This window comes from Oculina patagonica, chromosome 2 (assembly GCF_052425735.1).
Source record: "Oculina patagonica isolate OP01 chromosome 2, crgOcupat, whole genome shotgun sequence".
NCBI lineage: Eukaryota > Metazoa > Cnidaria > Anthozoa > Scleractinia > Oculinidae > Oculina > Oculina patagonica.
Genome location: NC_135759.1, coordinates 14396860 through 14417960, shown reverse-complemented (window position 1 = coordinate 14417960; position 21101 = coordinate 14396860). Strand labels below are relative to the sequence as shown.

The 21101-nt window shown below is 38.1% G+C and overlaps 2 protein-coding genes across 4 annotated transcripts; one reads left to right on the top strand and one right to left on the bottom strand.

Annotated features, from left to right (window-relative positions):
• Nucleotides 1-373: 373 nt before the first annotated feature.
• On the bottom strand, nt 374-5882 carry LOC144643098 (NADH dehydrogenase [ubiquinone] 1 alpha subcomplex assembly factor 2-like). Of its 3 annotated transcripts, none has more exons than XM_078502240.1 (2): nt 5752-5882; nt 374-1704 (listed from the first exon to the last, which is right to left on the bottom strand). In XM_078502240.1, the coding sequence occupies exon 2, from the start codon at nt 1694-1696 to the stop codon at nt 1166-1168; it is 531 nt and encodes a 176-aa protein (XP_078358366.1). In that variant the 5' UTR covers nt 1697-1704; nt 5752-5882; the 3' UTR covers nt 374-1165. The 3 variants fall into 3 exon arrangements, with proteins under 3 accessions (XP_078358366.1, XP_078358364.1, XP_078358367.1); XM_078502238.1 differs by lacking the exon at nt 5752-5882 and adding an exon at nt 4087-4233 and having other exon boundaries at nt 374-1912; XM_078502241.1 differs by lacking the exon at nt 5752-5882 and adding an exon at nt 4087-4130.
• Nucleotides 4215-20634, top strand: LOC144643097 (uncharacterized). Its single transcript, XM_078502237.1, has 10 exons — nt 4215-4416; nt 5747-5851; nt 11619-11910; nt 15261-15311; nt 15459-15547; nt 16276-16391; nt 18373-18483; nt 19384-19435; nt 20089-20134; nt 20365-20634. The coding sequence occupies exons 1-10, from the start codon at nt 4362-4364 to the stop codon at nt 20423-20425; spliced, it is 978 nt and encodes a 325-aa protein (XP_078358363.1). The 5' UTR covers nt 4215-4361; the 3' UTR covers nt 20426-20634.
• Nucleotides 20635-21101: the final 467 nt, after the last annotated feature.

Genomic DNA, 21101 nt, shown 5'->3' with positions numbered 1-21101 from the left:
TTACATAAAATGTGAGAAAAACTAACACCAAAATTATAAACGGAGAAAGCCTTTTTATAGCATTTAGTCTGATCGGAAATTAAAATAAACTAAAACCTTAAAGAAAATATGAAGCTTTTCATGAATGCAGTATTAATACAAAATAATTCATAGTGTTCACTGCAGTTTATGGAGCCGTTTTCTTTTTAGTGTTGATGAAAAGTATACATGTATCGTTACAGCAAAACCCTTACAGAATACATGTCTTCTCAAACTTTCTAGAAGGAAAAATCTCTATTAATTAATTTTTCTTTCAAATTATCACATGAATTCTTTTGTTGGAGGCTACTGCATTATCTTCTTTGCTGATGACCAGAGGAAATAAGACATAAAGTCAAAGCACTTAAATTAAATGTTTTTCCTTGTGGTGGATGAGTTACAAGTATTTTACACATATTTTTCAGGGCTGTCCTCAGCGGACAAATACCACTAGGTCCCTAGGATACTGACCCCTCAGAATGGCCACCAATACCTGATTTTACATTTGAGAGGTTTGTGTTTAGCAGCCAGCCAAAAATCCATTCACCATGAGTGATTCACGAATCTTGTACATTGGCACTCTTAAAAGAAGAAAAGGAAAATTGAGGGGAATGGAGGTGTTCTGTAGGGGCCTGAAGTGACACTTACTCACAAAAGAGATAAGTAACAGGTACTTTGAAGGTCTTCAATAGAGAAAATGTATAGTGTTTCTTATTAGTTATTCTAATTTTCAAAAGATATAGACTCCATCATGGATCTCTGATCTCACTGAATAATTATCTTCCGGTATTATTATGCTGGTTGGAAAAGAATTAACCACAGCATCACCGCATTCTTGTTCCCAGAACCACTTGAACTCTCTTAGCCAGCTGATCGTGTGCACAAGAAACAAGTGGCTCTAGGGACACATGATCTGATTGGCTGGATTTTAACAAAAGGAACAGCCAATCAAATGAGTTATTTTAAAATCCCTTTGTTATACTCGAGTTTAAAATGGTGAATTTGATTGGCTTGATTTGAATTTCCTTTTGTTAAAATGTAGCCAATCAAATCATGTGTCCCCAGAGCCACCTACTCCTCGTGCACAGGCTCAGCTGGCTAAGTGGGACATGTGGCTCCGGGGACAAGAATGAACATCACTGCCGCTTTATTTCACTGGAGGTTGATTACCAGGTGGTACCCAGGACTCAGGCTCAAAAGTTTCTTCACTGTCCTTTCCCTTAGGATTTGACCCTGGCGCCCACTCTCCTGGCTGAAATGTTGTGCCGGTGCTTGTGGGCTGGGTCCTATTGTCTAAACTCTCGTATAGTGGTGCAGCGGCATGTCCAACTTGTGCTGCTATCTGAGGTGGAGCGTCCTCTAAAGCTTGTTGCTCCAGTTGCTCTCTGTCCTTTTCTTCCACTTGTCTTGCCCTTTCTTTGAGAGTCTTAACTCTTTTCTGTTCGGATAGCAATTCTTCAAGTGTCGGAGCGTCCTCTCTTTTTCCTCTTATCCACGCTTCCCATTCTATTGGGATCAAATCAGGAGTGTATTCTACATGTTGTATTTTAGTAATCATCTCTCTCTTTGGCTTTCTTCCTTCCCGAATGGTTTCATAATATTGATTTCCATGTAGATCGGTTCCAACAAGCCGTCTTGTCCTTCCGAAGGCATTGAATATTGCTCTTACCCACTGCATTTTAAAAACTGCAAAAAAAATTGAGACAGAAGCTCGGAGAATTAAGTCTTGGCCGATGTTCCAGAAATTAAAGATTCTATAGTTGCTTGCAACTGGGCTTTTATCTTTACTGGAAACGCGTAAAATCAGTAAAGCAAGCAAATCCACACACTAGACGAAATGTCCGCCATTTTGCTTGGACAGAGTGAGAGAGCAGTGAGAGAACTGGTAACTAACCTAGAGGACATGCCACCCACATTTTATTTTAATTTTATCGCGCGATTCTAAAAATTATCGCGCGATAAATAAAATCTATCGCGCGATAAATTCATAATTATCGCGCGATAAATGAAAAGTTATCGCGCGATAAGTTAGAATTTATCGCGTCATAAAATGGACTGGGACAGCTTGCACAGGTCTGCACGTGATCCTGTATTGCACTATTGCTGCAGACGAGACGACAATGACTGCTACAGTAGAGGATTTTTTAAATTTTTTTAAAAAAATTCTAGTGAGCAGCACACAGCAACGGCTAGTTTTTGTCAACTTGCTTTATTTTCTCCGACCGGTTTCGTCTGATCGTACAGACTTCATCAGGGAGTTCGAACAAGATACATAAAGGAACTTATTTTATACCTATGCTATGTTTAACTAGTAATACGTGACTCGCAGGGCCTCGCGAAGCTCTGGGTTGGGGAGGGAGGGGGGTGTTATAAATAAGGAGTGATAACCGGTTTTAACCGGTGATTTGTTATTGTTGCCTAGTAACGGACATGGCCGCGACACCCTCGTTCCCAGGGTCTACTCCGCTTTCAAAATGGCGGCTCTTTCTGGTTCGTAAAGAGGTATAAAGCGTTGGGAAGCGCAGGCTATTTTCAAAATCATCGACAAATTATTGGATATTCGCATTTTGGACATTTATTTCAGGGCATTAAAAAAAGAAGAACGAACGGCAGGAGGATTCGAACCCTCCGCCCGCGCGCCCCTGATGGCCATGAAAGGTTTAGCCTGAATAGGCGTTGAGGGGATTGAGGGAGTATTATGTGGAAATCAGTGTTATTGTAATCCGAAGAGAAAAACGATAAAAATGAAAGGCTCAGGATTCGAACCTACAAAAAAAAAAGAAAAAAGAAAAAAAAAAAAAACCTAGCGGGGTTCGAACCCCCGCCCTCAGTCCCGAAGATCTGATTTGAAGTTCGACGCCTTACCATTAGGCCACCAGCGCGCGGCCGTGTGACGTCATTTCCGCCAGACACCAAGCTCACAAATATATATGACCGTAAACTCCAGCCTCGTCCCCAGGCCATACCGCGCTATGCGAGTGAGCGGAGGAGGACTGGAACCGAGCGCGATATTGCCAGGCGTCCTAGGCGAACTTTCCCGACAAGCTTGACGGGTGACGTCACATCCAAATTCGCCGGGGACGACTGGGGACGAGGCTGCGTAAACTCCACACGAGACTTCATCCCGCCTGAGCCCTTTGAGGGACAAAATTATATACACCCCGCTACGCTCGGCCTTCGGCCTCGCTTCGCGAGGAATTAACGTTAAATCCGTGAGCCCCAAAATCAAACATTGCACATTTGCAGGATTTTAGTCATACGCAGATCTGTAGGTGTTTTTTGCTGTTCACACCCTAGCTGGAACGTGATTTGTACTCTATAGCATAGGTATAAAATAAGTTCCTTTATGTATCTTGTTCAAACTCCCTGAAGAAGTCTGTATGATCAGACGAAACCGGTCGGAGAAAATAAAGCAAGTTGACAAGAACTAGCTGTTGCTGTGTGCTGCTCACTAGAATTTTTTTAAAAAAATTTAACTTTTTTTTAAAAAAATTGTTTAAAAAATTATTTAAAAAATTGTTTAAAAAATAGCAATCCTGTTTCCACTACCCTCGAGTTCATTTCTATCGCGTTAAAATTTCCCTGGTCTTTTCTTCTACGAAGACCCTCACGCCTAAGCACTCGTCTAAGCTGGCGTAAGCTCATTTCAATTCCATGAAAACATAAAAGAAAAGCAAGAATCTCCGAGTAAGCCAGGCCAAGAGAAAAGTAGTGATTAATCAAATCATCCCTCTCGAGTGTATTATGCAATTCATTGCCAATGTAAGTCGGTAATACGCCGCTGCATAAACGTACTATTCCTAAAAGTAAAAGGAATTCCAAAGTGACGTGGCAACGCATCTTGTTAGTGTTGTGTGTAAATGAATAAACACCCTGCGTGACTAGTTCAATATCACGCCTAGTCAAGCGAAAATATATTTATCGCGCGATAAATAAAGAAAATATCCCTCAATAAATGAAAATTATCGCGCGATAAATTATGAATTTATCGCGCGATAATTTTTAGTTATCGCGCGATAAAATTAAAATAAAATGTGGGTGGCATGTCCTCTATAGGCCACCGTAAACCTGCGATCAGGCTTTCTTTTTTTCGCGAGAAAAATAAAAATAACGCCTGAGAACGCCTGATCGGTCGCCTGATCCAACGCCTGATCGCAGGTTAACTGGTAACTATCCAGCGGATTGTAATCAAAGAATACGCGCAATAGCGCAAGAATTCGGGCGGAAAGATTTGTTTATGTTTTTTGTGAGTCACGAGTTCGCAGTTGAATATTAATATTACGAAATCACAAAGAGTTACTGGGCTCAAAATGTCATTGAGATGACCACAAAAGTATCTGGAAATGGTACAGTGTTATACCCTGATTAATTTCTCCGTGTTGTTGTCATATTTCGCAGGTAAGTAAATGCACTGTTACTTGACTTGATCTAATTCACGTTACATTTTGATCGCGCTGTGTCAAACAAACAATTTCGTGAGGCCATTCACAAATTCAGCGGTGAATCAATATCCATTTGTTACGCAAACTGTTGTTCTTTTTATGTTGCATGAACAAATCTTAAAATGTTGCATTGGAAGAAAAAACAACAAATAGACGTGCACGATAGAATATCTTCCGAAAGATTTTGAACTTTGTAGCCCGGGGTCTTTTAAAGGCATTTTCATACAACTTCACGTTGAGTTACATAACTATTATTTTAAGAAGTTATAAAGTCGTTAAAGTATGCACAACCAGTGCACATGAAGTTTACCATTGCTCTTATTTGTTTGCCCTGTCTTAAAATTGGTTTAAAGTAGGTAAACATGCTTAAACAAGCTTTACTTTTCAGAATTTAAAATATCGAACAGAACTTACTAGAATGGGTGTTATTATAATGAGGGTGGTGAAGGATGAGGTCTAGATCACGTTTCATAAATAAATTAAATGGCCATTTCAAGTTTCTAGCAAAATAAAATAACCATTTCATGAAACTAAGATAAAAGGTGTCAAATTTCCTATTGGAGTAGACTGAGTGACCTGGGACCCAGAATGACAATCAGTTACTCTCAAGCACTGGTTATACTTACTGAAAATTTCTTTTGTAGAAAGAAAGAATAATTATTATGGTTTACAGTCTCATTTCTGGGCCAAAAAAAAACAGTATTTTGCAATTGTCATGAAAAGAAGTCGATTCAAAGTTTACAGCTATTTAACCATATCATGTTTCACGAGAAAAAATAGAGCCATTTCACAGTTTATGGGAAAAGGCCTTTCATGAATCACAAAGAATTCTCTACCACCATCAATAATGTAATACCTACATGTAATTAGCTTACCAGTTGGTCAAAGTATAATTTTTTAAACATGTTTAACAAAGCTTCAGATTGTTTGGGACACAACAAGTCACTTGTGGACTTTTTTATTTTGAAAATTAGGTGTACCTTGGTGTAAAAACCTGTGAAAATTCTATTTGTTTTGGAGCTATTGAGCCCAAAAATTTTGGTTCATCTTTAATGTAATCAAAAACGTTTACATTTGTGTGATTGGAATAGAAGGTGAGTAGACAAAAATACAATGTACCTTCTGCATACAGTTTATTGTGTATACTGCACAAATGTAAAGAAATAAGTAACTGTTCAGTTTTATTTTGTGGAAGTTCATTTGCTTGCTAAAGTTTTAAAATATATGAATTTTATAAATGAAGTAATAATAATAATTTTATAATTATTATTTAATGTGAAATGCAGCTGACCTGTTGGGGAGTTTTGGACTGCTGGGGATTCATGCTGTCAGTACCAACATCACCAATGTTACCTGTCAAGCTTGTCCAAAGGGAACATTTGCAAACAACAGTGAGTATTACAATGTAACTTTCTCTATTTTAACATTTCAAACCAGGATGATTATGATAAATATTATGTTGATGTGCAAAATAAGATACTTCTGCAGTCAGGAGGAGAAGCTTCTTCTCATTTCCTTGTTTGAGCCGATTAAGGAGTTTCTCCAAAACTTACCGGTATATTCTAGAAATTGAGTGTAGGGGGGTAGTGTAGGGAAGGTAGGGTAGTACATGTAGCTCTGACTCTCATAAAACACCAACCGCAAAATCCACCACTTGGACTATTCCATAAATGGAATAACTCCTTTTCATGGCTTTCACTCGTTTATTGTTTTATGGCCTGCCTTTCAATGGATCCAATTGAGATTCATGGCTAATTACAATTTTAACCTATTGTCTCTAAATGCTCGAGGGATTCGCGACAATTTCAAAAGAAAATCTATTTTTACATGGGCCAAACAGCACAATGCCGATATAGTTTTTTTTTACAAGAAACCTACAGTACTCCAGAAATTGAAAATGAATGGAAATTTCAGTGGCAAGGTAAAATGATGTTTGCTCACGGTACCAATCATGGCAGAGGCGTGTTAATTCTATTCAATAGCGAGCTTCATTTCGAAATTAAAGGTGAGCATATTGACACCGAAGGCAGATATATCGTTGTCGAAGCAACCATCCAAGATTCTCCATTCCTGTTGGTAAACTTATATGCACCCACTAAAAGTCGCGAGCAATGTAAATTTTTCGACGACGTTAAATCCGTGTTGGATGAGCTGGATGTAGATCCAGACTGCCAGATCATTATCGGAGGCGATTTCAATACCCACCTGAATCCCACACTGGACAATCTCGGGGGTAGAATTGAGACGAAACCTTCGGTGCGAAAGATTGAAGAACTAATGACGGCTTATGATCTAATTGATATTTGGCGCATACACCACCCCGATAAAAAGAACTTTACATGGACTCAGAAAAGGCCGTTTATTAAGCGACGGCTGGACTACTGGCTCATAAGTAGAGCAACTCAAGACGATGTATCTAAAACTGAGATTATTCTTGCTATCAAGTCAGACCACTCAGCAGTTACTCTGCTTCTTAACAGTCTGGACAAACAACCTCATGTTCCGTCCTACAGGAGATTCAACTCAAGTTTATTAGAAGATTCCTCCAACGTTGAACGTATCACCATAAAATATTCTGAATGGCTTGAGGAATTTAAAGAAGTTGTTGACAAACGAGTTCTGTGGGACTTAGTTGAATATAGGATTAGATCTTTTACTATCAAATACAGCAAAGAAAAAGCGAAAGAGCGCAGAGAACGCCTGGCTGAAGCGGAAAAGAAGGTAAAGAAACACGAATCGATCTGTAACAACGACCCCTCACAAAACAATGTAAACGACCTTGAAGCTGCAAAACACGAATATGAGCTTCTCCATGACTATGTCGTGCGCGGCTACATTGTGCGGTCTAGAATCAATTGGTACGAGAACGGCGAGAAAAACTCAAAATACTTTTTGAATTTGGAAAAAACTAGGTGTGGTAAAACTGCTGTAAGGCGACTTTATGATTCCACCGGAAAAATTACAGTCAATCCTAAATCTATAATAAACGAGCTTAGAGACTTTTATCAAAACCTATATAGCAACCATGACTCCGAAGAAGGCGAAGAATTTGCTTTTGACTTTTTAGAAAATCCGAACATACCCACGTTAAATAACAATTCGTCAATGAGTTGTGAAGGACTGCTTACGCGCACTGAATGTTTTGAAGCGCTAAATAAATTTCCTAATGGCAAGACCCCTGGAAATGACGGACTCACAGCTGAATTCTATAAAACTTTCTGGTATTTATTAGGTCAGCAGCTCACAGACTCCCTGAACTATTCCTTTGAGCACGGCGAACTATCCACCTCACAAAAGCAAGCCATTATTAAATTAATAGACAAAAAAGACAGAGATAGAAGGTACATCAAAAATTGGAGGCCAATTTCTCTTCTTAACGTGGATATGAAAATTGCTTCAAAAGCCCTCGCTCTACGCTTAGAGAAAATTTTACCAGAGATCATACAGGCTGACCAATATGCTTATGTCAGAGGAAGAACGATCTTTGATGCTATCCGCACCATTGAAGATATCATGGAGTACACTAAGATTCAACAGCTGTCTGGTCTAATGGTTGCCTTTGATTTCGAGAAAGCTTTTGACTCACTAAGCTGGTCCTTCTTATTTAAAGCCTTGCGAGCTTTTAACTTCGGTGAATCGTTTATCCGTTGGGTTTCTGTACTGTACTGTAACATATCGAGCTGTGTTATAAACAACGGCTTTTCTTCTCAGCTTTTTGACGTTCGAAGAGGTGTCAGGCAGGGGGATCCGCTGCCGGCATACCTCTTTATCATTGCTCTCGAAGTGTTGCTTGTTAGAATCAGAAGTGACGTGAGTATAAAAGGTATTGTCGTTGACAAGGAAATCAAACTTGCAGCTTTCGCCGATGATCTGACAACGTTTTTACATGACGTCAACTCCCTCGAAAATCTTTCCACGACTCTTCATAAATTTGGATTGTGTTCTGGCTTGAAGCTCAACGCGGAGAAAACCGAAGCTTTATGGCTAGGAACCAGCCACGATAACGACCAACCCTTTCCTGCTGGTATCGACAAAGTTAATAAACCAATTAAAATTCTTGGCGTTCATTTTACCTACGATTTGAAGAAAAAACAAGAGCTCAACTATGATGAAACTCTAAAGTCGCTTTCCGATACCCTAGCAGGATGGAGATGGCGGAACTTGACTTTATATGGCAAAATCCAGGTCGTTAAGACATTTCTTATACCAAAATTTATGTTTCGCGCATCACTCATGTGCTCCACGAAAAAAATAATCAAAGAGCTTAACTCCATTATCTACAGGTTCATCTGGAAGGGATGTGACAAAATTAAACGCTTAGCACTAATCAGTGATTATAAGAATGGTGGTCTAAGAATGCCACATGTTAATACTCTTATCGATACCCAACGCATTATCTGTCTTAAAAAATATATTGAGGATTACGACAGCCCATGGAAACACTTTCTTTTGTTCTTTCTCAAGGACTATGGCAGAAAATTTCTCTTATACTGCAATTTCAATCCTGCTGACCTACCAGACCATATTCCCAGCTTTTACAGAGACTGTCTTGATGTCTGGTCAAAATTAACGACCAAACCTGCCGAGTCCCGTGGCGAAGTTCTAAACCAAATCCTCTGGAACAATCAATTCGTACGCATCAACGGCAAACCTATTTTTTACAGAAGACTATTCTCAAAGGGTATCACTTTCATTTCTGACATTCTGACCAAGAACGGCAAGCTAAAGCCTTGGCCCTCTTTTGCGACAATTGGGCTTACGCTTATTGAATTTTTCTCACTACTGGGTATTTTTGACTCTCTTCCTTCTCCGTGGAAAGCCCTAATTAACTCGAATGGGACTCCTATTGAATCTTACATCCGACCTGTATTGCAACATACCGTCTATTTAAATGGTAAATGCTTTCCGCTTGATTCGATTAACTCGAAAAAGCTATACTGGGAATTGGTGGAGACGATTCAAGTAGACCCAGCGGCACGACACAAATATACAACATTATTATTCAACAGATGCGCGCGCTGCCCATATATGGTCAAAATGTTAACGATATCTGTCATCCGTACATAACAGATATCCTGCGGTATTCGTAGGTTGCGAAGATTCGTCCGAAATCTTGTAAAGCGCTGCATAATTAAATTTTTCTATGTCCAAAATGTGTTTCGTTGAAATTTGTTGAATAATAAAACAATATCCTGCTATTTGCGGATATCGTCTGATTTTAGCCCTCGGCCTACGGCCTCGTCGGCTAGAGCGATATTCCCCGTAGGAAATTGTTAATTATTTCAAATACGCTAACTGGGAAACATTTTACTTAATTCCACTTCTTAATTGAAGAATAAAAAATTTTCAATAAAAATTCTCAATCGGATACTGTACACAAAAATCTCTATAAAAATGAAAATATGCTCTCCTCTTTGTACTTTCTTCACACGTCTGAGGAATCTCTCAGCATCTTTTTTGTTATGCTGATCGACTTTTGGGTCCGTTGTTCTTTGGCTTCCATAAATAAATATTGATTTTTAAATAACGATCATCGCTAGTCAATCTCAATTACTTCTAAATCATATTATTATTATTGGTAAAAGGTCAATCTCCTAATCTACCCCTGCCAATGTTATCATAAAAATAAAATACATTGAATCAATTAGCGATCCATTGCCCTAAAAAATAACAAACTGAAAACTCACGTTGAAAAGTGGAAGCCAATTATCAACTCTTTGTAATATAATGTATAAGATTATTAAGTTTTTTGGAGATTAGGTGTTTAACATGTACCGTAATTACTTTTGTAACGTATAACATAATAATGTAGTATGTTTGTGTAACATAATATAATTACTGTGTAATGTAATATATGTAGGGTTAAACAAATGTATATGTAGTGAGTCTTCTAAAGATTAAAGAAAAAAAAAAAAAACAAAGGATGATTAGATAAAATATGTTGTGTGCAAATAAGATACTTCTGCAGTCAGAGGAGAGCTTCTTCTCATTTCCTTTGGCCGATAAGGGTTTCTCAATTAGTTATTCTATTATGTAGGGAGGTAGTGTAGGGAAGGTAGGGTAGTACTGTAGCTCTACTCTCTAAAAACCAACTCCACACTTGGACTATTCCATAAATGGAATACTGTAATCATTTTAAGATTTAAGATGGAATGGCTATTCTGGAATAATTTGAATGTACCGTAAAGTTCGTGTATAAGCGCACATTTTTCCTTAAATCTTAGTCAAAAATCGGGGGTGCGGCTTATCTACGGAAACATCTATGGTTGGAGTTCCCAAAGGCCTAATTAACATTCATAATAAACTTTTCAAGACACCACTGAATAAAATGTAACAACCTGAAAACTTTGTTGTCGTTCACTGCCTTTTCTTTCCTCTGCAAAGCTGTTTGCAGCGACACCTGCCGGTCACTTCAACGCTTGGCTTTCCGTCGCGTCCGAGAATTACCAAGATAATCGCAAGTACTCACGAGGCAAAAAATGCCCGACCGCTTCGCTTTTTTATTGACCTTCACAGCAAATAAATCTTTTGGATTATCAAACTCCTATTCTGCATGAAGTTTTTATACTGTTGTGGGTAGCAGTCTTCAAGAATCTTGATAACGTGGTTTCTATATACGAGGGCCAAACTAAAGGAAAATGCCGCCATGTTTGTTTTGTGATGCCCAGACTCCTCTCCACATTTCAAGCTTGGTTACTAAGCATTCATTCGCGTATGAATTTCACAGCTGATTTCATCGAGTGTTTAGACGTGAATTTCTTGAAAAAATGACATCAAGAGAGCATCTCAAGTTTAAGATATTGTGAATTCAAACTAAAAAGAGGGTATGACGAGTGAAATTTTGCTTTCATAAGACTTAATTCATATTAAACATTGCAACAACTGCCGTGTCAGTGTATAGAAACCGTGCTTGTTTGTCTTGTTTGTTTACCAATAGAACTTCACTTGAACTTCAAACTTTTTTGTCTATATTTTTTTTTTTCGAAATTTGAGCTTCCAAATCGGGGGTGCGGCTTATCTACGGGTGCGGCTTATACACGGAACTTTACGGTATTCCTGTTCCGAAAAGAGAGTGATTGAAAGTGCACTTAACTTCAGTTGAAGATATTCTGGAATTATCTGTGCCCATAATATGTTTTGCCTCTATATAATTTTCAGGTGTCCCTGAATGCAAGAGTTGTACAGAGAAAGGCTCATGTGAAAAGAGCTCATTTTGTGTAGAATGCCCGTCTGGTCACTTTCAGAATGTAACAGGAAAAACAGAATGTTTACCTTGTCCTGTGGGACATTACCAAGAAGATCCTGGCAAGGAGTTGTGTTTTCCTTGTAAACAAGGCACTGTGCAAGATAAAGAAGGACAAAAAATGTGCATCGAATGCAAACCGGGTGAATACCAAGATAATTCTGGAGAAGTGAAGTGCAAACCTTGCAAAAAAGGATTCTCTTCCAAGTAAGTAATTTGCCTCTTGATTGTTACGCTGTTATGAATTTATTCTTTAACCTTCTTATTTAACTATTTTATATGACTGTAGCTTAATGGAATTTAGGTGACATTAGACTCAAACCAATGCTGGTCAAAATGGAATTGGGCTAGATGAAATTTAGGCTAAGTTAAACTCAAACCAATTCTGTCAGGGGTGCATTGTGGCAGTCATACATATTGGATCTGTGGGGTATCATGCTTGCCGTTCAAGCCATGTTAAGACATGCAGTTATAATTTGTGTGGTCTTCTGCTCAAGTTAAACCATGCTTTTCTGCTCCTACTCCCCCCACCCTTTCATGGGGTAAGCATTGGATTTGGTAAGTATTCCACTGATCCCATCAGTGTGACGGTACCTAGCATGGTGGTTGCCGCTCTCAGGTTTGCGATGGATACCTTCGCATTTGCTAGAAGCATGTGTGGCTCCACCATACCTAAGACACCATTCCCCAAGCTCATCTATTGGTGATGAATTTAAACACTACAATTGAAACAGCTCAAGCATTCCTACATGTATCAAGGGTGAATTAATAATATTTATTTATTAAAAGAATTTTGATTTCATTCATTGCTTCAATATTCTGTTCTTGAATTGAGCAATTCAATGTGAACAAAAACAGGGACTCAATTCAAAACTCAATTGTTGATTGGATTGCTGTCTGGCCTCAAGCGGCAAGCTTGTGGGAAACTGGCCAGAATTTGCATAATTTCGGTTGCAACTAGTCAACCTTCAATTGTCACACATGGCGTTTTCTCATCATTTTGTTCTTCACTTGGTTTTTTCAACCTTATGATAATACTGGTCAAAAGAGAGGCAAGACATTTTGGTGCGCTGAAAAGGCACAAAAATACTACTGGCAGATGAAAAAGTGGAAAAAATTGTGGAAATGTACTTCTCAAACTCATTGATAATTTATCAAGTTAAAACAAAGAAAATCATGACCGTGAAGGAGTTTTTTCCATTCCCTCCATAGTTTTTGTTTTGATTGAGAAGGTATATCAAACACTTGAGACAGTGTTTCATCGACCATCCAAACACCTTGAGTTTCGTCACAAATACTTTGCTTGTCGTATTTGCAACTTCCTTCTCGGTGTTTAGATATCCAAATGAAACAGTACTGCCTCTTGTGTTTGATATATTACTAGAAAACCAGCAAGAAGTAGATTGATTGCACTACCAGCATGGTTTAAAGTGCATGCTTACATGTACATATACTGAATTTGATTGCGTACATTGTAGCTCTGCCAGCTTATTATAATGATAAGTTATTATTGGTCTTGACTATCTTTTCTTCCATAGCCAGGCCATAATGTAACTTGACTTTAAGGTGGCTCGACCCAGTTTTTTTCTAGCGATACCTATCAACTTTGAAACCCTCATACTTAAAGGGATTAATGTCAATGACAAAACTACTATATCACATGCATTACACATAGACTGAACTGCAATATGATATAATTTTTGTGGCGATCAGAATGAATATCACGTGGCAATGACGTCACACAGGGTTTTACTCTGAATCAAATTTTAGGCAGTAACCGCATTTTCTCTCAAGATCCTCCACGCTACGTATACCTTGGGTGTTTGCCTTCATCTAAGTGGAATTTCATCGAAATCTACAAGAGGAATTTTGAAATATCTTGGAATTTCTTTTTAGATGGTATAATTTATGCGTAAAATAAAGTCAAGACTTCATATAAAGAAATTTGCTTCTTTTTTATGTTTAATGAGAGGATTTAGCCCCCATTCCTTTTAGAAATGTCCCATATACTACATCCAAACCTTTAGAAGAAAGTAGACTTGCGCGATTTCGAAAAATATGAAAATATCTTAATCAGAGTAGAGCTCAATGGTTAGCTCTATTTACCATTTTTACGGATACTTTTGCAAAAAAGCGATTATTTCAAAAACCCGTCGATGAAATTTTTCCAAAATTTTTCAGGATGAAAAATAATCAGTACACCACACAATCCCTAAATTTCATGCTCATTGAAAATTTCTAAGGTTGTCTAAACTTAACGCAAAATTGAGTAAACATTGAAGCGATGTCGAAGTTTGAGATAATTTTGTGCTCTGGGATTTCCTTTTGTTTCGAGTTAAGCACAACATCGAATTCCTGTGCACCACGCGTAAAATGACAACGCTTGGCTACCTTCCGAAAGCTTTCCGAAATCTTTCCGAAATATGGAACAAGGGAAAAGAAATTGTCACGCATTAGTTTTTCTTGTTGGGTCGACGTCTTGGCTGAGATAAAAGTTAACCGGCTTTGAGTTTGGTGTTGTGTGACTGCTTTCTTCAGTTGGAAATGTATTCATTCATCCATTATTGTTTACTTGAACTCGATGAGAATATTACCATATTCCGAACTATTTCGGAAAGCTTTCGGAGGGTAGCCAAGCGTGGTCATTACACGCGTGGTGCACAGGAATTCGATGTTGTGTTTAAATCGAAACAATAGGAAATCCCAGAGCACAAAATTATTCAAAACTTCGACATCGCTTCAATGTTTACTCAATTTTGTTTTTAGTTTAGACAACCTTAGATATTTTCAATGAGCATGAAATTTAGGAATTGTGTGGTGTACTGATTATTTGTCACCCTGAAAAAATTTGGAAAAAATTCATCGACGGGTTTTTGAAATAATCGCTTTTTGCGAAAGTAGGCGGAAAATTTGTAAATAGAGCTAAACATTGAGCTTCACTATGATTCATATATTACATATATTTCGAAATCGCGCAAGTCTACTTTCTTCTAAAGGTTTGGATGCAGTATATGGGACATTTCTAAAAGGAATGGGGGCTAAATCCTCTCATTAAACATAAAAAAGAAGCAAATTTCTTTATATGAAGTCTTGACTTTATTTTACGCATAAATTATACCATCTAAAAAGAAATTCCAAGATATTTTAAAATTCCTCTTGTAGATTTCGATGAAACTCCACTGAGATGAAGGCAAACACCCAAGGAATACGTAGCGTGGAGGAGCTCGAGAGAAAATGCGGTTACCGCCTAAAATTCAATTCAGAGTAAAACCCTGTGTGACGTCATTGCCACGTGATATTCATTCTGATCGCCAAAAAAATTATATCATATTGCAGTTCAGTCTATGTGTAATGCATGTGATATAGTAGTTTTGTCATTGACATTAATCCCTTTAAGTATGAGGGTTTCAAAGTTGTTAGGTATCGCTAGAAAAAAAACTGGGTCGAGCCACCTTAAAATAACTTGTAATAATGTTATGGGTTTGACATCAATTTGAAATTAACTGATAGAATGAATTTATTGTCATTTTTTCTAATGAACTCCTTTCAATTTCTAGTTCACCAGGGAGTTCAGAATGTTTTCCATGTCGGTATGGTGGACACTGCAAGTAAGAACCACTTTGAAACTTATATTTGTTTGAAAGGCTTTTTGGGGATCTTTTGTCAACCAATTTTTACCTCTGAGTCCTCAATTATTTATGTTTTGTTGTATTGTAATGTTTCTTATAATGCACGCGCCTTTATTGTTAATTTAGTGAGCTGGGATGTAAAGAATGTTTACCCTGTCCACCTGGAGAAGAAGCAGATGCTATGGGGTCACAGAACTGCACTCTTTGTCAAAAAGGTATCATGATATTTTTATTACACAATGTTAGCCAATAGAGCATGCAAGTATGCAATCAGGAACATGGAACATTTGACCTGTTAATTTCCTTGAGTTTAAATTACCAATTTCAAGTGGACATGTCATAACAATAACTCCTCATGTAATACTATTTTCTCATCAGCTAGGAGTCTGATGTGCATGATAGTTTGCCTCACATTATTGAACTATCATTTGAACAGACCAGTGCGCAGATGCAGGCTTTGGACTTGCTACATTACTTAGTTCCACATCTTTGATCAAGGATTTCAGGCTTGACCTTAAAGTCTATGATTGCAAAAATTATTGCAGATGTTGGTTGAATCCATACAGAAACAGACATAGACCAAAACAAAATCTGATTTAAATCAAGCAAAGAACGATGTAAGCTGAGTTGCTTCTTTGAGTATGAAGTAGAAGTCACAAGACAGAAGTATAATGAGAGGCTGTATTGCATAAGATTTGTGCACTAAAAGTCAATTAGTTAGCACTTACTTTGAACAAAGGTGCCCACACACAAATTCTGTATAGCCTCGCTTCAGCATTAGTCTCTTAGCTTAGTGGTTAGAGCGTCTGCACGTTAACTGGAAGGTTATGGGTTTGAATCCCATTGGGGACTCAGATTATTGTAAGAACACTTCTTCATTTATTTTCATTTACCATTTGCTATGGTATTTTAGTTATCAAAACATTTCCTGTTGCAATTTTAGGTTATGTCAAGGCAGGCAGAAATTTTTTGGTTTGTACGTTGTGCACATTGGGGTGGTACCAAGTTAACAGAGGACAAACGACCTGCAAGGAATGTCCTGAACGATATTACTGCCCTGTAAGTTGAGCTTCTTTTGTCACAGACAACATGTCAAGCATACAGCCACCATACAAGGTCAAAATAGTTTGACCTTTAATCCATTGAAAACTGAAGCAGATACTTGTAATATTACTGTCCCCTGCAACCCTCCAAGTTTATTTTTTTCCTTAGTGGCCATTTGGCCACCAACTATTCAAGTTTTGGTCGCCAGTGAAAAATTTTAGTCACCAAATTAAGCTGATGCTTTCAATCATTCCTCTCAATTTGAGTCGCCAGGCTGGCGACCTTGGTTCAAATTTAGTCGCCAGCTCCAAAATTTTAGTCGCCATGGCGACTAAAATGGTCTTTACTTGGAGGGCTGCCCTGATAACGCACTCTTCAAATGAGTAACCTTTGGCCTTTTACACTCATTCAAATGTATACAGTCAACTCTCTCTTTTAAAATGGACACCTTTAGACGGACACCTGGTGTTGGCCTGCCAATGCAATTTTCATACATTTTACTGTTATAACTAAATCCCTTTAAGACCAAAAGCTCTCTTAGACAGACAGTTGGAGCTGGTCCCATTGGTGTCCATTTTTGAGAGTTGATTGTAACTCCAAAAGTTTATTACAGTTGAATCCCGATAACTGGAACATTCAAGGGAAGTCATAAAAAGTTTGAATTATTCGTAGTTCAAGTTATCAAGGGTAAAATTAGTAAGAAGAAAAGAAGGTTCAAGTTACCGGGAGGTTCAAGTTATCGAGAGTTCGAATTATCGGGATTCAACTGTATAAATTATTTAATTATTAAATACCACAGATATGATTGGAGTTGTTTGTGTTTTAAAGCTAACAAGAAAAAAGCTAAAGCTAAAATCGTCTCAAATTTGGTACACTTTGGAACTGTTCATCTTTTTACATACACATCTACATTGTACTTGTGTAATAATTATCAATTGCTATGCCAAGGATGTACATTGCAATACACCCGGGGTATCCAATCGAACAAAATCGAACCAAAAATCAATCGAACCCAATCAAACACCAATCGTTCGATTGGGTTCGGTAATCGAACAAAATCGAACATCTCTTTTGCTGTGAGTTCGATTTTCGAACCAATCGAACCAATCGAACATAATCGAACACAATCGAACTCAATCGGGTTCGATTTTGTTCGGATCAAGTTCGGAATCTTTCTCTTGATAAGTAAATCACGCAGGACTAATCAAAATCAACTTTTGTTGAATGGAATAAATATAAAAAAAGTCCAAATATCGAACTGAATGTCAATGTTTAGCAAAATAAATTTGGTAGAAGAGAACAAAACGACGTTAAAATAACTGAAATGCACTATTGTTTACATTTCTATATTAGAAGGAAGCCCGGGGAAGGAAGGATATGGATTCTGCCCTGCTTTTCACCGTTACACTCAAACAGAAGTTGCACCATTTCATTCACTGCAACACAGGCAGTTGTGTTCGATATGTGAAGAACACACATTTGGCAAAATTTCTCCCAACCACGTAGCAGACTGGTGTGCCCGTGGCTATTGTGCAGACAGTCGTCCTATCCCGAGGTATGGCGAATCGCCTAAAAAGGATTAGGGGAACGGTGCACCGTACAATATGAACGCAGTATAAACAAACAGGAGTTCGGTAATCGAACGTTCGATTGAGTTCGATTGTTGGTTGTTCGGTAATCGAACGTTCGATTGAGTTCGATTGTTCACTGTTCGGTAATCGAACGTTCGATTGAGTTCGATTGACTAAATTTTATTGTGAGTTCGATTATGTTCGATTACCGAACCCAATCGAACGATTGGTGTTCGATTGAGTTCGATTACCGAACGTTCGATTGCATACCAAAATACATTGAACATATGGGTTAAATAACTCGTGCATTTCTTGGCATGCTCATGAAATTTCAACTGGCAAATTCAATGTAAGAAGCCATGAAGGAAATAATGTCTTGACTGAACACCTTAATGTTGAACTTTTGTTTGTTGATCATATCTTAGTGGCAAGATCAAGCTCCAGTGCCTTGTGATCCCAAGGAGATTTGCCCCGCAGGCAGTTCGACGCCAGAAGAGGAATGTAGTGGATTACAAACAAGAAATAAAGAAACTGAGGTAACATACATTGCTAACATTTGGTAGTACTCGACTGAAAAACCTTGAATATCAGAGTATGCCGATGTGTGCAGGTGAAAATTGTGAATTGATACTTCGCAATATAAGTTATTAATTATAAGTTATATCAATTAAGCCATGGGTGACATCTTGAGTTTGTTCCCAATGCCTAGTTCAGTTGGCAAATCTTTGTGGAACTAGTACTCGAAGTATTTCCGAATTATTTCATCCAATCAGAAACAAGCATGAGTGCTAACAAGTACTCCAAAAGCAATGGAGCATACAAATATGTCATGTTGTTTAGCAACTCCTGGAGCGAAAACTGCAGGCTCAGTCACTTCTTGGAGAAGTGATGTAGCCATCAGCTAGTGCTTGTTCCCCCAACTGAGTACTAGTGGAGGCCATCTATAGTGGAAGGAAAAAATGCACTTGCCAGACTGTTTGCATTATTTTACTTACACACAAAATAATACTTAGCAACAAAAGCTGCTGAAAGGTCTTATTCAGTCCATTTGAATGGTGCGACATTTTGATATGTTACAAATGATGAGCTAAAACTTTACACATGCATGTATATGAAGATCTATATACTTCTTCCTGCCTGATACATACGATAGTAAAGTCACTCGTGACATTTCCTCTTAACTACTGCACTCTTGGCTGTTTGAACAATACATCATACATTTCTGTGGTCTATCAGTTACTAGTTACTATACTGAGTCAAAAAGACTACAATATAACAGGCAAGCACACAGTACTTTTGAGTACTAGTTAGGTTTGTGAGTCTACTGACTGTCAATTGGTGAAAATTTCTTTCATGTTGTTAAAAAAGGCAAATTCATTTTCTATGTTAATTTTTTTGATAATTTATGATGCTATACTTATTTCTTTCCTTTACAGGAATGTGAAATGAGTTCTATTGTTTATGCTGTTATTGGAGTAGTCTCAGCAGGTACTTGTTTATCTTTGCATTTAATATTTTCTTTACTCATGAAAATAGTAACAATCAGTTTTGTTTAGTTCCACTTGGAATCAGAGAATGCACAGTTACCCCAATGTTGTAAGTGCTGGTGACCCGTGTTCTGATGGATTTTGCTAAAGATATTGATCACAGAGTAGTCAGTGGGCCAGCCATTTCAACTAGACCTTTTTCTCCTCATCAGGGTAGTTTATTTCTCTGGCTTATTACCGGTATGCACATACCCTCTCCCCTCTGAAAGAGAAGCTATTTTCTGCTTATTTCAGGAGAAAATGCCTTAACTTTCTGTTTACTTGTAGGAACTGGACATGGGGCTGAACTTTAATAATAATATTTACCCATAAGAGTGCAGGTACTATCTTGTCAAACTAACTTATAGCAGTCATTGGTCCTCTTGCGCTTTGCAACCCACTGGATTAGTCTAATTTTCAGAAAGGAGATGTCCTCCCATTCATGTCTTATAGCAGTTCTAAAACATAAGCAAGGTCCTTTACTCTGGGACGATAAAATAATATTGTAACACCTTCACAGGCAGTCAAGCCGCTCTTGTTGAGTTGCACTTGTTAGCAGCATGGAACTGACTACACATACATTAATGAAATTGCTTTGTTGTGTTTTTGTTTCAGTGATTGTGGCAGGAATAGGATTCGTAGTAGTTAGAAGATATAAACGGTAAGAGCTCACACATTATATTTCATGAGAAAATGAGTTTGGTTCACTGTCATGTGGTATCTTGTAGTTCCCTTTGCCACTGCTAATTAAAAAGTCACACAATGTCACACCATGCAATGTTCCAGGAGTATTGTGGTGTAACTACCCAAATAATGACAGCGACTGTTTGGGTGTTTAATGAAAACTATTGTTGATGTGATACTGATTGTTTTTATCATTGCTTTTTGCAGAGGTAATGAACAGAGGCAGCGACTGCTAGAAAGACAGCACCCGGTATATACTGGCTGGTGAATGTGGCCTTTAATGGCACAAAGTAACGGCACCGTGCGACAACATTATAAAAATTGAATAACCTGTGTAGCACTCAGGGATGGGCGGTAGTAGCTACCAAGTGTGAAGATAAATTATTATGAATAATGTATTGAATTAAGTAGCCGTGGTGTGGAGAGACATGTGATGTTCTTCTAGAGTTTTATTAATCATTCATCACTCTTTTGATCCAAGAACCCGGGGGGGGGGGGGGGTACTCCCTATAATGGCCTATACGGGGGAGGCTCCGCCCCGAAAGGGGTACCTTTTTCAGGCTTCAGGTATATAAAAGGGTAGCGATTTCACAAGTTTAGGTATATGAAAGGGTATGAAAATCCGTCATTTAGGTTTTTTAAAAGGCCTGTAATTAAAATATTTCGAACAGGCCCACTTTATGGCTGTATTATTTTAATTTATTAAACGCTTCATAAAAATGACAAGAAAACTTCCTGTTCTAAGGCTATGCCACGTCTTTTAGGTATATGAAAGGGGTACCTTTTTTCAGTAAAAGGTATACGAAAGGGGTACATTTTCTGTCAAAATGGTATATAAAAGGGTAAGGGGTAAGAGCTTGGGGCGGAGCCTCCTCGTATAAAACTTTTTTGAGTGCCCCCCCCCCCCCCCCCCGGGTCCAAGAAAGGGTTTCACAATAGACTTT

Coding starts and splice junctions, on each gene's coding strand:
- LOC144643098 (XM_078502240.1), bottom strand. CDS start 1,696: ATGCAGTGGGTAAGAGCAATATTCAATGCCTTCGGAAGGACAAGACGG.
- LOC144643097 (XM_078502237.1), top strand. CDS start 4,362: ATGGTACAGTGTTATACCCTGATTAATTTCTCCGTGTTGTTGTCATAT. Junction 4,417..5,746: donor GTTGTTGTCATATTTCGCAG/GTAAGTAAATGC, acceptor TGTGAAATGCAG/CTGACCTGTTGGGGAGTTTT. Junction 16,392..18,372: donor CTGAACGATATTACTGCCCT/GTAAGTTGAGCT, acceptor ATCATATCTTAG/TGGCAAGATCAAGCTCCAGT.